Below are 14,443 nucleotides of genomic sequence, written 5' to 3' on the forward strand. Positions count from 1 at the left end.
AAGCAGGGGGAGAGGGAGAGGGAGAAGCAGGCTTCCCGCCGAGCAGGGAGCCCGATGCGGGGCTCGATCCCAGGACCCTGGGATCGTGACCTGAGCCGAAGGCAGACGCCCAACGACTGAGCCACCCAGGCGCCCCTGATTGCATTATTTTTAATCATCATTTCCAAAAGAGGTATATTTCTTGTGAGGTTAATAAGTTTATTAAATATTAAAATAATTATAGGGCGCCTGGGTGGCTCAGTCAGTTAAGCATCTGCCTTCAGCTCAGGTCATGATCCCAGGGTCCTGGGATTGAGCCCCGAATTAGTCTTCCTGCTCAGCGAGGAGATTGCTTCTCCCTCTCCCTCTCCATCTGTGTGCTCACTCTCTCTCTCTCTCAAATAAATAAGTAAATCTTTTAAAAAAATAATTATAGAATTTTAATACAATAATATAATACATATCCTATCTTAAAAAGCATAACAGGGGCGCCTGGGTGGCTTAGTTGTTAAGCCTCTGCCTTTGGCTCAGGTCATGATCCCAGGGTCCTGGGATCGAACCCCTCATCTGACTTCCTGCTCGGCGCGAAGCCTGCTTCTCCTTCTCCCACTCCCCTTGCTTGTGTTCCCTCTCTCGCTCTCTCTCTCTCTGTCAAATAAATAAATAAAATCTTAAAAAAAAAAAAACATATAATGTATTATTTGTTTTTGGTGATGGGTATTAAAGAGGGCACGTATTGAATGGAGCACTGGGTGTTATATGCAAACAATGAATCATGGAACACTACATCAAAAACTAATGATGTAATGTACGGTGATTAACATAACATAATAAAATAAAATTTTTAAAAACATAACAAAATGAAAAAAAGTTTGGTAAAGCTGCTGGTACTCCCATTATATATTACATACTATAATTACAATTATAAATTTATGTAATTTTTCTGTTAGAAAATCAAGAAGCAGTTTTCAACCTTTCCATGTGAAGAATCTTTAATCCAGCAAATCCACTTTCAGAAATTTGTTCTAATAATAAGAAAATATCCAAAATTACATGTATAAGGATGACCGTTTCAGATTTCTTAATAGTGAAAAATTAAAAACAATTAGTAATATTCATTAATAGAATACTGGAATACCATACAAGTTTTAAAACAGATGTGCTAGATATGTGTGAACTGACAGAAAAGGGTGCTATTTCATGAAAAACTCATCAGCTAATCCTGTCTCCTACCTTGTAATTAAAAAAAAAAGTCTGACAATGAAAAAATAATTAATAATTCAATACTTTTTTCCGTCTCTAGAGAAAAAGCTAAAAAGAAATGCTACATTCTTAATAGATTATGAAATATCTTTAAAATCCTTTCTCCCCTTCTTGATCATTTTCAAGGTCCCCACATCAGCGGTTTTCAAACTTTGGAGTACATCAGCTTCACCTGCAAGGTTTGCTAAAACACACACTGCTGGGCCCCACCACAGAGTCTCTGATTCAGTAGGCTTGGGGTGGGGCCTGAGAATGTGCATTTATAACAAGTTCCCAGGCTGTTGGACTAGGGACCACACTTTGAGAGCCCAGATGATTGCAAAAGCTCATGGTTTTCTTGTGTTTGTGGGTGATATACAGAAACTCAAACATTAGAACTTTTGATTTTTTTTCTTTTTTTCTAATTTTTATTGAAATTCTATTTAGTTAACATAAAGTGCAATATTGGTTTCAGGAGTAGAATTCAGTGATTCATCACTTACTATGACAGTGCTCATCACATCAAGTGCCCTCCTTGATACTCATCACTGGGCAGCCCCTCCCCCACCCACCTCCCTCCATCACCTTGGTTTGTTCTATGTTTTTAAGAGTCTCCTATGGTTTGTTTCCCTCTTTTTAAAGAAAGGAGAGGAAAAAACAGGAGGAAGGCAGAGATTCCTCTAGGAATCTAAGGGAAAAGAAAAAGGAAATACTCCGCTGCAGCCTCGCTGAAGGCAAAAGGTAGTATGTAAGGATTTCCATGCAGGTGAGGAAAGCAGAAATCCGGGACGCCTTCATTTAATTTTCAGAGTAGGACTCCTTGTCTAGGCATCAAAGAAAGAAGGCTGGAGGTGATGATTTGGTTACAACTTTCCTTCTTAAAACCCACTTTATTTTGATTTTATTTATTTATTTGAGAGCGAGAACAGAGAGAGTGGGGGAGGAGGAGCAGAGGGAAAGGGACAAGTAGACTCTGTACAGAGCGCGGAGCCCCAAGTGGGGCTCAATCCCATGACCCTGAGATCAAGACCTGAGCCAGAATCAAGAGTCAGACATTCAACCGACTGAGTCACCCAGGTGCCCCTTAAAAACCCACTTTAAAAGGACCCTTTTAATATTATGACTCTGCATCTTTGATTTTTCTTTTATGAAGATTATATTCCATTGTCTCTGTAAAATTGTATTCAGTTTTTGTTCATAAAACATATGCATTGGGGCACCTGGGTGGCTCAGTCGGTTAGGTGTCTGCCTTCAGCTCAGGTCGTGATCCCGGGGTCCTGGGATCGAACCCTGCATCGGCCTCCTTGCTCCGTGGAGAGCCTGCTTCTCCCTCTCCCTCTGCTGTTCCCCATGCTTGTACCCTCTCTCTCTGTCAAATAAGTAAATAAAATCTTAAAAAAAAAAAAAACATATGCATCATACAATTGAGAAACAAGTTGCTAGTTCAGAGTCCATTTACCATAGATGTCTCTCCCTTTATTCTTGCTAATATTCTCAACTCTGCCACCACTCTGCAAATCCCCAAACTTGTGTCAGTATAATTATCAGCCCTCTTCAATTCTGCACCTACTGCTGAGCACTGCTGGGGAAGGTTATACTACCATGCTTATAAACTTTTTCTCCCAGGGAAAAGAGCGGGAGAGCAAGGTAGACTCCTTCCCAGAAGCCGGGGTATTGTGTGAAGAACACCTGAGGATGGGATGCCTGGGTGGCTCAGTCAGTTAAGCGTCTGCCTTTGGCTCAGGTCATGATCCCAGGATCCTGGGATTGAGTCTCAAATCTGGCTCCAGCAGGGAGCCTGCTACTCACTCTGCCTCCCTCTCCCCCTGGTTGTGCTCTCTCTCTCTCTCTGACAAATAAATAAGTAAAATCTTAAAGGAAAAAAAAAGGAACACCTGAGGAGAGTGTGATGGAATTTTCTTTCCATGACATCTCAATCTATAGCAAAAATAAAAATAATATGATGCTGGTATAATCTGATTTGTTGTGAAAGCTAGTAGGGGGTTCTCAGTTTGTCCTGAACTGATTCAGTTTTAAAGATAAAAAAGAGAGGATTAAATAAAGTCTAATTTTCAGAGATTGTGGATTGAATGTTAGATTCACCCAGGTTATGAATTAATTAGGAGTTTGAAGCCAATTTTGTCTCAGATTCTGACAGGGGATCACCTCCGACAAGTGATTCATAGGTAACTTATAGTTCCATACCTCTCCAAACTTACACTTTTCAAACTGCACTGGGTCTTATATAGCATTATAATATAGTATAACGTACATAATATAAGGCATATTATAGGGTACTGCTTGTATTTTTATGTTTAATTTCCTGTTCCTTCTCCCCTCTATAATTAAACACCAACCCTTTTCTTCAACTCATAGAACCTGATCTTCACTCCCATTTAATGAGAAATTGAGTTCATAAAGAGCAAATTTCCTCAAACTCCAGACTTCCTCCTTCTATCACTTCAAAGCCAGATGCTTCATTTGGCCTCTTACTCCCCTGTTCGCCTTCCTCCGTGACATTCTGCCTGCGGTTACTCCTGTCTGTCCTTTATCTTCAAAGTCTCCTCTTTCAAGACTAAACTGCTCAAGGTTCTCATTTTAAAATTGAGATAGCTCTCAAACCCACATGCCTCCTTGCTAATGCCTAAGACTCTCCTAAAGATAGTAATTTACGCTTTCGCTCTCTATGTTCTCACTTCCTCAACACACTAAAATTTGAACCCTGCTTCCATGACTCTGACCTAACTTTCTACATATAGAAAGACTGATATACATGAGTACCTTAATTTTTTTTTCCAAAGGAGACAATCTTCCTTTAACTTTCTACTGATACGCCTGACCTTCTGATGAGTCCCTTCTTTGATGTCTTCTAATGTCTTCTAAAGTATTGATTTCTGTAGGATGATTCTCTTCTGGCCCATTGAACCTCATTTTGATCTGTGTTGCTGGATTCACTTCCTCTGCCTGCTTTGTCACTATTCCCCAGTGTGATGATCTGGGCCTTCTCCTTTCACTTTGGGACTTCTCCTGAATGACTTTATACACTCTTGTGGTTTTAACTACATATGGAGTTTTTAACCACAGTTATGCCTCCCAACTGTGCATTTCTAATACTAATTTTTATCCTGAACTTCAAACTGCAAATGCTCTTGCCCGGTATGTGGCCATATCTTGACATTCCACAGACATTTTAGGCTATAAATATTGAAGAATAAATTCACGATTTTTATGCCTTCTCTTTGACATCCCCTGCATTTCTGTTTCAATCTGTGTTCCAATCGCTACATTCAGTAACCTATTTCCTAAACCTGGAAATCATCCTTACGGCCTCTCCTTCTTAACCCAGAGACACAACATTCAGCTGCACAGTTTATACTCTGAAAAAGGAGGCCCAGACCATAGGGATAGATTGGGAGTTGGCAAACTTTTCTGTAAAGGGCCAAATAATAAATACCTGAAGTTTTGCATACCATACAATTTTTCTGTCACAACTACCCGAGGCTCTGCTGCTGTATTGTGAAAGCAACCATTGACAATATGTAAACACACAAGTGTGACTATGTTCCAATATAAGTTTATTTACAACAATAGGTATAGTGTGTCATTTCCTGGGATGGAGTTAGGATTGCTGAAATTCAGCCTATGTTCTACTTGTCTAAACCCTGGGTCCAGCACAGGCAGTGCTATTAGACTAGAAGTCATCTTGCCCTTAGCCCCCACCTCTAAATTTAATCATCTCATCATTTTAATTTTACTTTCCAAATATTTCTCTTTTTTTTAAGATTTATTTATTTATTTGAAAGCAAGAGTGCAAGCAGGGGGAGGGGTAGAGGGAGAGAAACACAAGCAGACTCCGCCTAGCCGAGTGCAGAGCTCAATGCTTAATCTCACCACCCTGAGATCATGACCCTGAGAGATCAAGACCTGAGCTGAAATCAAGAGTTGGACACTTAACCAACTGGATCACATAGGTGTCCCTTTCCAAATATTTCTTGAATATTTCCTTTGTAAATTCAATGTCATTGCCTAAATTTAGTCCCCAAATAGTACTTCAAAGCCTTCTTAATCTGACCTTATATCTTCAAATCTTACAAACAAAATTATCTTTCTAAAATTCAAATCAAACCATGTTACCAACTACATGAAAAGAAAATTCTTATGTACTTTTAAAAAGCACGTTTGATCTGACTTTCTGGTCTCATCATCAATCACTTTTTCTCCTGAGCTTATATTCCAATAACACTGAGTCACCTGTAGTCCCAGGAATCATAGTTATCTCTATATCCACTGTGTCTTCTGTTTTACTGCCTTCCCATTTTCAAATTTTCCCCTGGCAAAGTCACTTTCAGACTCTAACACTGGCCCCACTTGTCATGTTTCTACAAATATTTCCCTTAATTTCCCACAACTGCTGACAGAATTAACAACTTCCTCTTCTTTGCAAGTTCTTAAGCTTATACACATGTCGGTAATTGAACATATTACGCTGCACTGGGATATATCTAACTACATTTTTTTTCTCCTTACTAGACCACATGCTCCTTAAGCCCAAGGATTGTATTTCAGTCGTCTGTGTGTTTGCAATGCTTAGCATAGGGCCCAGCATAGAGTGAATTCTCAATATTTGTTGAACTGAACTGACCTGAATTTTAATTTAAAAATGAAATCTGTAAGCAGCTACTCCCGCAGGCTGCTTCCCCAAGAGGTCTAAAATACTGAGATGTTTCCATTTTGAATGCAGAAAGAACTTCCAGATCATTTTAGGCCTTGGATGGAAATTGCCAACGAACTCCCTCATTTGATTGAGAGTCACCAGCTTCAAGCTCGAGTGAACAAGGTATATTTTTTTTATTCTTCTCTTTAAGTTCTTCTCACCATCCTATTTTCAACCCCACACCACATATCTTTACCAGCATTATGATAGTGGGTCAGTGGACCCAGGGACACCCATCATTGCCACTGAAATTACCAAGAAAGCTACCTCACCTTTCCTGAAGAGTGGAATGATATTACATCATATTACACACGCATTTCCCTAAAATTCCCAGAGCCTGCCCAAAACAATTTCTGGAACATATTAAGCACTGGACAAATATTTGTTTAGAGAAGGGAGGCTGTCTGGTTAGGAATTATAGGTAAGCTGATGGATAAGCTCTAGCTGGAGAAGGGTAAGCAATGAAATTCTCAGTGTCCTCCTTGCATGTCACATGGTTAGTGCTCCTCTCCCTTGATTTTACCATCGGGGTCTCATAGAATAGTTGGGTCAAGAGAATTACTGAGTTATAAAGTCGGGTTGGTAGGTTCTGCAGAAATAATTGGTAAGAGGAGCAATATTTCCAAGAGTGAGTAAGAAAGAGTGAAACTTCTTTGTCCCCAGAGCACTGACAGTATCCCACAGTAATAATAAGAAGATGCAACAAGAAAATATAGACTCTGATTCAGGAAGACCTGAGTTTGAATCTTGGTTTTATCATATAGTAGCTATCCAACTTGTAAAGAAATTATTTCACCCCTGTAATTCTGCCTCCTTTTTTACAGAAGGGGAGAAGTTCTGGTTTCATAGAATTGTTGTAAGGGCTAAATGACTTCCTAAGTCCCTGCCATTCAACAGTGTTCAATATATATTTATACTTCCCTCTACTCTCTTCTCCATGAGCTTTAATCCCACCAATTTGGAGTGCCATGAGGTTTCAGAGATATAAGAAAGGTTTTCCATTCTCCCAAATTCTCCATCACTGACTTAAATATATTTAATATCTATAAACACTAATGGATTTAAAAGTACTTACTAGATGCCTGCTAAGTGCAGGCACAAGATTGGAAATCCTGTAAGAGATGCAAGAGACTGCCTTCAGTGGGCGCCTGGGTGGCTCAGTTGGTTAAGCGACTGCCTTCGGCTCAAGTCATGATCCTGGAGTCCCTGGATCGAGTCCCGCATCAGGCTCCCTGCTCAGCAGGGTGCCTGCTTCTCCCTCTGACCCTCCCCCCTCTCATGTGCTCTCTCTCTCTCATTCTCTCTGTCTCAAATAAATAAATAAAATCTTTAAAAAAAAAAAAGAGACTGCCTTCAGTGTTTATGAAGATGGCAAACTAAACCTAAGAATTTATTTTCCTGCTGCATAAAGTCTCTAATATGACCAAAGAAACACAAAAATAAGAAAAATAGGAAAATATCTTTAAGTGCAGGAAAACAAGAGAAAGTACCAAAGGTGGATAAAACTTTAAGAACGTTTGTTTCATATTAAGCAAATTATATCAGAGTGTATGGTACCCATGCAAAGCATTCAACCAAAGCAAATTGAGCCTTTGTAGCCTCCTTCTCCTGTCTCAGATAGCAGAGCATAGAAGCAAGGTGGAGTCAGGAACAATTTGTAGTAGGACAGATTAAGGTTCAATTTGTTAACTACACAGATCTCGGCACCAGGCTTTCCTTAGGCTTTATTTGATTAAACTATCATGAGTGAAGTGAATAACTCATTGAATTGGTGCTTCTCATATGTTAAATATCAGTGAGAAAAGGCCGGGAGTGTACAGCTAACTTTTGGCTACTGAAAACATGGAAGTTCGGGAAAGAGTTTAGTGCAACTGTGAAAATAATCCCCTGACACTTCTACTGGGTTGAATAGTGTCTCTCCAGAAATTGTCCACTTGGAACCTAGGACTGTGACCTTATTTGGAAATAGGGTCTTGGCAGATGTAATCAAGGTAACTGAGGTCATACTATATTAGGTTGCATTCTAATCCAATATGACTGGTGTCTTTATAAGAAGAAGGAAATGTGGACACAGACACACAGATACACAGAGAAGAACACCATGTGAAGACAGAGGCAAGAGATAGGAGAGATGGATCATCTAAAAGCCAAAGTGTGCCAAGAGTTTCTCGTAATCACCAGAACCTGGGAAGTGGACATGGAATGGAATGTCCCTTAGAAACTTCAGAAGGAACCAACCTTATAAACACCTTAATCTCAGACTTCCATTGCCCAGAATTGTGAGAGAATACAGTTCTACTGTTTTAAGCTTCTGAGTTGGTCTTCATTTGTTGAGGTGGTCCTAGGAAACTATTACAACAGTCGTGGCCAGTCTTTACATTTCTAATTACTTAATAAAACATCTAACTACATGAAACCACTTTTAAGACTTCACTGGGCACCTGGCAGGCTCAGTAGGTTGAGCATGCAACTCTTCATCTTGGGGTTGTAGTTTCGAGCCCCACATTGGGTGTAGAGATTACTTAAAAAAAAAAAAAAGACGTCACCAGCACAGGCTGAGACTGAATCAATTGGAAATCAGTCATGAAAAGCAAATATTATGGCTTCCAGGACCATACATGGAGCTACAGACTAAAAAATTGTTCTCTTGAGTCCTTTACTTGGCACAAACAACACAATAATTGGATTTACATTTTTGATCTTAAAGTACCTCCAGGCAAGCCACCTTGCTCTTAGAAAGCTCCAGGAAACCTATCCATATTTTGGTAAAAAACCAACCAACCAACAAACAAAACTTGCTTATTGGTTTAGGCACATCCATCTTATTCCAGAAAGAATCCCCTTTCTCCACTCCACCCCCACAGAACACTACAGGCAATTGACCTGTTCACAGGAAGCTGCACAAGAAAAGACTCAGCAGCATTCTGGGAACATGATTAAGGGATGCTTTATTTTTTTATTTTTTTATTTTTTAAGGGATGCTTTAATAGCTACTAGTTCTGATAGAACTGACCACCATTCCTGAACATGAATCAATAACACCAAATTACCATATAATATGAAGAGAAGGAATAAGTCAAAACACAGTAGGAAGGGACTGGACATTCACAACTAATGGCTCTGATGGGATCAATGTTTTTAAAATTTTAATTAATGTCTCCAGTGTATTACTTCATAAAAATAGGTGAAATTGTACATAAAAGGAACTAATGGGGGAGCAAAGAAATAAGAAAGCAAAACACTCAATATAAATTCAAATCAATCAGAGAAACATTGGTTATAGAAAAAGGACACACTTTTCATAAAGTATAAAGCAAAAATTAAAGAAATGCCAACTCTCAGGAAAATAAAGTATGTGAAAAGGAGAAATGGATGACCCAAATTCTACTAAATCGAATTTCCCAAAGCAGAGAGGTGTAGGTGGAGAAAAAACAAAGCTTCAAGCATGTAAGAACAAAGTTTTTCAGATCTTATGAAAGATTTGAGTATTTTATCAGAAAGACAATGGGGGTGCGGGGGACACATACAGATATCCTTGTGAAATTTCAAATTTTCTAGAATAAGAAGAAAACTTCGCAAGTTTTAATCAGGAAACAATAAAAAACAAAACTAGTTTACTTATGGAGTAATGGGATTATTTATAATAATAAGTATTAAGAGACAATTTAACACCTCTTTGAACAACTGAAATTAAAAAAAAAAAATTCAGCATTACCAAGTGCTGATGGGGATATGTACCAAAAGAGACACTCATTCATTTTGCTAGTGGGAATGCAAAATATAGTACAGCTACTTTGGAAGATGGTTTGGCAGATTCTTAGGAAGTTGAATATAGACTTTCCATAAGACCCAGCAATCACATTCCTAAGTATTTACCCAAGTCAACTGGAAATTGATGTGCGTGGAAAAGCTTGTATGTGACTGTTTATAGCAGCTTTATTCATAATCCCCCAAACTGGAAATAACCAGCTTGTCTCTCAACAGGAGAATAGTCAAACTGAGTACGTGGACGGAACGTTTTTATTGCCCCCAAACACAGATTTTGAATTCCTAATCCCCAATGTGATGGGATTAAAGGGTGGGGCTTTGAGGAGGTGATTCAGTCAGGGTTCTCCAGAGAAATAGAAGCAATAGGATATAGAGAGACAAAGAGAAAAAGATTTACTAGGAGGGGCGGGCCCACATGACTATGGAGGCTGCAACCTGCAAGTTAGGGGCCGAGGAAAGCTGAGAGCCAAGGAAGCCAACAGTGTCCATCTCAGCGTGAGTCCAAAGGTCCAAGCACCAAGCCCCGAGAGCACCGATGTCTCAGCATAAGCAGACAGAAAATTCATCCTTCCTCCACTTTTTTGTTTTATCCAGGCTCTAATGGAATGGATGATGCCCACCCAAATCGCTGAGCGTGATGTTCTTTACTCAGCTTACTGTTCAAATGCTATTCTCTTCCAAAAACGCCCCCTCAGAGACATACCCAGAAATAATGTTTTGCCAGTTATCTGGGCATGCCTTAGCCTGGTCAAGTCGACACATTAAACTGACCAACACAGAATGTAACTAGGTCATGAGCATGGAACCTTCATAAAGAGGATTAGTGTGCTTATAAAAGTGGCTCCTGAGTGCTATCTGGCCCTCCTTAGCTATAATGTGAGGTTACAACAGGAAGACAGCTGTGTGCAACCCAGAAGAGGACCCTCCCCAGAACCCAGTCATGCTGGCACCCCACCCTGATCTTGCTCTTCCAGCCTCCAAAATTGTAAGAATTAAATGTCCACTGTTTATAAGCTACCTAGTCTGTGGTACTTTGTTATAACATCCCTGACTGGATGAGACACCGAGTTATATCCACACAATGGAATGCTATTCAGTGTCAAAAATGTATTTTGCTAAATGAAACATGTCAGACTCAAAAGACCGTATATTGTATAATCCCGTTCAAATGGCATTCTCGAAAAGACGAAAGTGTAAGGACCAAAAACAGATCAGTGGTTACCAAGGACTGAGGAGGAAGAAGTGGGTGGTTGACTACTGCAGGAGGAGTTTTAGGATGTTAGAACTGTTCTGTGGGGTACTCAGGTGGTGGCAAAACCCATAGAATTGTATATCACAAAGGGAGAATTGTATGCAAATTAAAAAAAAAATTAACCGGAACTGGGGGGGAATCTCGGGATGGAATGCAGACTATGACAAACGAGCGTAACTGTGTTCCAGATGTATGACAACTTCGCAGGAAGGGGCGGAGAGAAAGGAGCTGATCTAAGCCCTGGTGGGAAACAATGCTGTGGCTGCAATCTGTATGGCCAAACCCAAGAGGAATTGCACAGAATCACTATACTCTAGTTGGGAAACTGGTTTTTCTGGGGGTTGGATGGTGGATGATACTTTGCTGCCAGAGATGAAAGTTATAAATTGGCCAAAGGGGAAGGCTAGAATCAACCTGTGGCCCTGGATTAGAGTTGGAGACATGAGTATCAAGTCATGCTTAGCATTACATATGTGGGTAAATAGATAAACATATGCGGATAAATCAATATTATATGGATATGGATATATGTAATATGTGTGGACACACATGCACACGGCACAGTTCCTAGCTTTGTCCCCTGTGAAGACCTAGGAGTGGTGGCTCCCAGGAGCAATGGGCAAGCCCAGTGTCAGGACAAATAACCCTTCTCCAATAAAAAGAACTAGGGCTCCTTGGAGAAAAGGCTGATTATAAACTTGGGACAGGGCAAATACAAGATGAAACATCTTGCACTGCTGGAAAGTAAAGGAATGCTAACAAACAACACGAAAGGTTGGGACATGTCAAATGGGACACAGAAACAAACCTGAAAGAGCCCCCAGTGGCCCATATAGAACAATATAGCAAGCAAGTAAATAAAGTAGCATTGGGTTATAATCCAAAGTATAAAATAAATATATGTCTGTCTATACTGATATTTTTTAAAGATGATGTATGAATATTAATAAAATTTTAGGAAAAGGTATTTAGAACCCAGATTTTATTAACCATCCATAAGAACTAAAAAAAGTAAATTATCAGTCAAATCAAGAAATAAGAAAATATACTATCCAAGCACTTTGTCTCAAATGTTCAAAAATTATTCTAGCATCCTGAATCTAAATCAGAATAAAGGACTCAGGAAAGATGAAAAATGAGTTTTTAAGAAACATCCCCAAACAATGAAATTAATGAAATATATGGTCAATTTTTTGGGGGGGGGGGGTACAGTTAATTCTTAGTAATCATTACTAATGTGTCTGTGAAATAAGAAGGAATTTCTAAAATAATTTGTGCATGCATGTGTGTGTATGGACATAGTATTGTGGCCAAAGTGCATTAACATGATGATGGAGTTAAAATTCTATATTTATTTTAAACAAGATGTTAAAAAAAAAAGATGTGGAAGTTGTGAAAGTAAGATAATGTTTAGTTTATCATGCCATGTTACATAGTAAATTAACAAATATATGTATATTTAACAACAGCAAGGTGAGAAGATTTGCCTTATCAGTTATCATGATATAATACAAAACTACAAAAATTAAAATCAGATGATATGGGGCCAGCAATAAACAGAGAGGACCACTGGATTGGCTACTTTTATCATAAACAAAAATAAATTCATTCCAGATGGGTTAAGAATTTATATGTAAAAGACAAAAATGTAAAAGTTATAGAAGAGAATTTAAAAGAATATGTACTTGGACTAAGGAAGATTTCCTAATGACTAAAATTGGGATATTTTTCTGATAGACCTCACTTTATTAAAATAGAATCTGCATTCATCAAAATAGACCATAAAGAAAATGAAAAGCCAAGCCATAAACTGAAAGATGATGTTATCACATATATAACTGAGAAAAAAATTTGTATCCTGGATATACAAAGTCCTGGAAATAAAACAGAAAGACAACCAAGTTAAAAAAAAAAAAAAAGGTGCAGTAAACATGAACATTTTGCAAAATAGCAAACATGACTGACCAAGTGACATATGAAAGATGCTAACCTTTATTAATAATAAGGAAAATGAAAATTATAACTGTAATGAGATTGCATTTTACAACTTCTGTATTTACTTTCCATCTTAAAACACAAATATGAAAACAAGTTGATTGTTTTTTTTTTAAGATTTATTTATTTATTTGATAGAGAGAGAGCACAAGTGGGCAGAGTGGCAGGCAGAGGGAGAGGGAGAAGCAGGCTCTCCGCTGAGCAGGGAGCCGGATGTGGGGCTCAATCCTAGGACCCCAGGATCATGACCTGAGCCAAAGGCAGCCGCTTAACCGACTGAGCCACCCAGGTGCCCCATAAGTTGATTGCTTTAAATTGAGGAAAACATTAAGTTTATGACTCATTCTTCCCCTAACCATTTCATCGTTTTTTGTAGAAAAAACTTCCACTACGAAGAAGAGTATTTGTTGTTGCTGTTTATTTTTTTTCTAAATATTTTTTTTTCATTTTTAATTATTTGTGTTTGCTTGGAAGGGAGAGTCCAGGGACTCTGGAATGTGCAAGAAATTTCCAAGAAAACCTCTAACCAAGAGCCACATTTCCAACTCAGACTTTGTTCCTTTCCCTTAAGGCTGCATTAGAGGTAGCCAAGAGGGGCTTATGGCTATTGAACGTCTGAAATGTGGTTAAGACAAATTGATAAATAAGCCACTCACTGGATTTTGAAGACTTACTATAAAAAGAACACAATATCTCAAAATTTTTATACTGACCATGTGTTGATAATATTGTGGATATACTGACATAGAAAAATATGTTATTAAAACGAATTTCATGTTTCTTTTTAGTATTTTTTTTTTTTATGTCACTGCTAGAAAATTTGAAATTACAAGTGTGCTCTCATATTTCTATCAGGGAGTGCTAACGTGAGAAAGCAGGACAGTGGTCAGTAGAACTTAAGTAACACCCTGGCTCAGTCCCTCCCAGGTCTGTGACCCAATACCTACCCTCTCTGACTGTTTTGTCCTGTGGATTTGGGGGGAAGATGGAACACCATCTGGTGTGGGAAGTTTTTAGCATCCTGCCTAGTAAACACTTTATTTTTTATTTTTTTTTTTTAAAGATTTTATTTATTTATTTGAGAGAGAGAAAGTGAGAGAGAGCAAGCACATGAGAGGGGGGAGGGTCAGAGGGAGAAGCAGACTCCCTGCCGAGCAGGGAGCCCGATGCGGGACTCGATCCCGGGACTCCAGGATCATGACCTGAGCCGAAGGCAGTCGCTTAACCAACTGAGCCACCCAGGCGCCCGCCTAGTAAACACTTTAGTTAGGAGCCTTATAACAAGTACTCAATAACTATTAGAATTTTCAGGCTGCTTCCTGTTGAAACGCAACATTTCAGCAGCCACCACCCCGCCCCCCTTCACCCCATCCACACACGCAAGCACGGAAGCCTAGAGCACGTTGCATTTGCGATTCTATCAGAGCCAATTTTTCGGAGGAACAAACACGCAGCTGCGAGGGGCGGACAGACGCGGAAAGCTGCCCTCTAGC

General features: G+C 39.2%; 1 protein-coding gene across 1 annotated transcript in view; it reads left to right on the forward strand.

The window, feature by feature from the left end:
* IDO2 (indoleamine 2,3-dioxygenase 2) overlaps positions 1–14,443 on the forward strand; it is a 58,979-nt gene that overhangs the window by 12,633 nt on the left and 31,903 nt on the right. The window contains exon 2 of the mRNA XM_021681528.1: positions 5,963–6,058. Coding sequence (XP_021537203.1) covers positions 5,963–6,058 — 96 coding nt within the window. The remainder of the gene's footprint in view (positions 1–5,962; positions 6,059–14,443) is intronic.

The sequence above is a fragment of the Neomonachus schauinslandi genome, chromosome 2, assembly GCF_002201575.2.
Source record: "Neomonachus schauinslandi chromosome 2, ASM220157v2, whole genome shotgun sequence".
Classification (NCBI taxonomy): domain Eukaryota; kingdom Metazoa; phylum Chordata; class Mammalia; order Carnivora; family Phocidae; genus Neomonachus; species Neomonachus schauinslandi.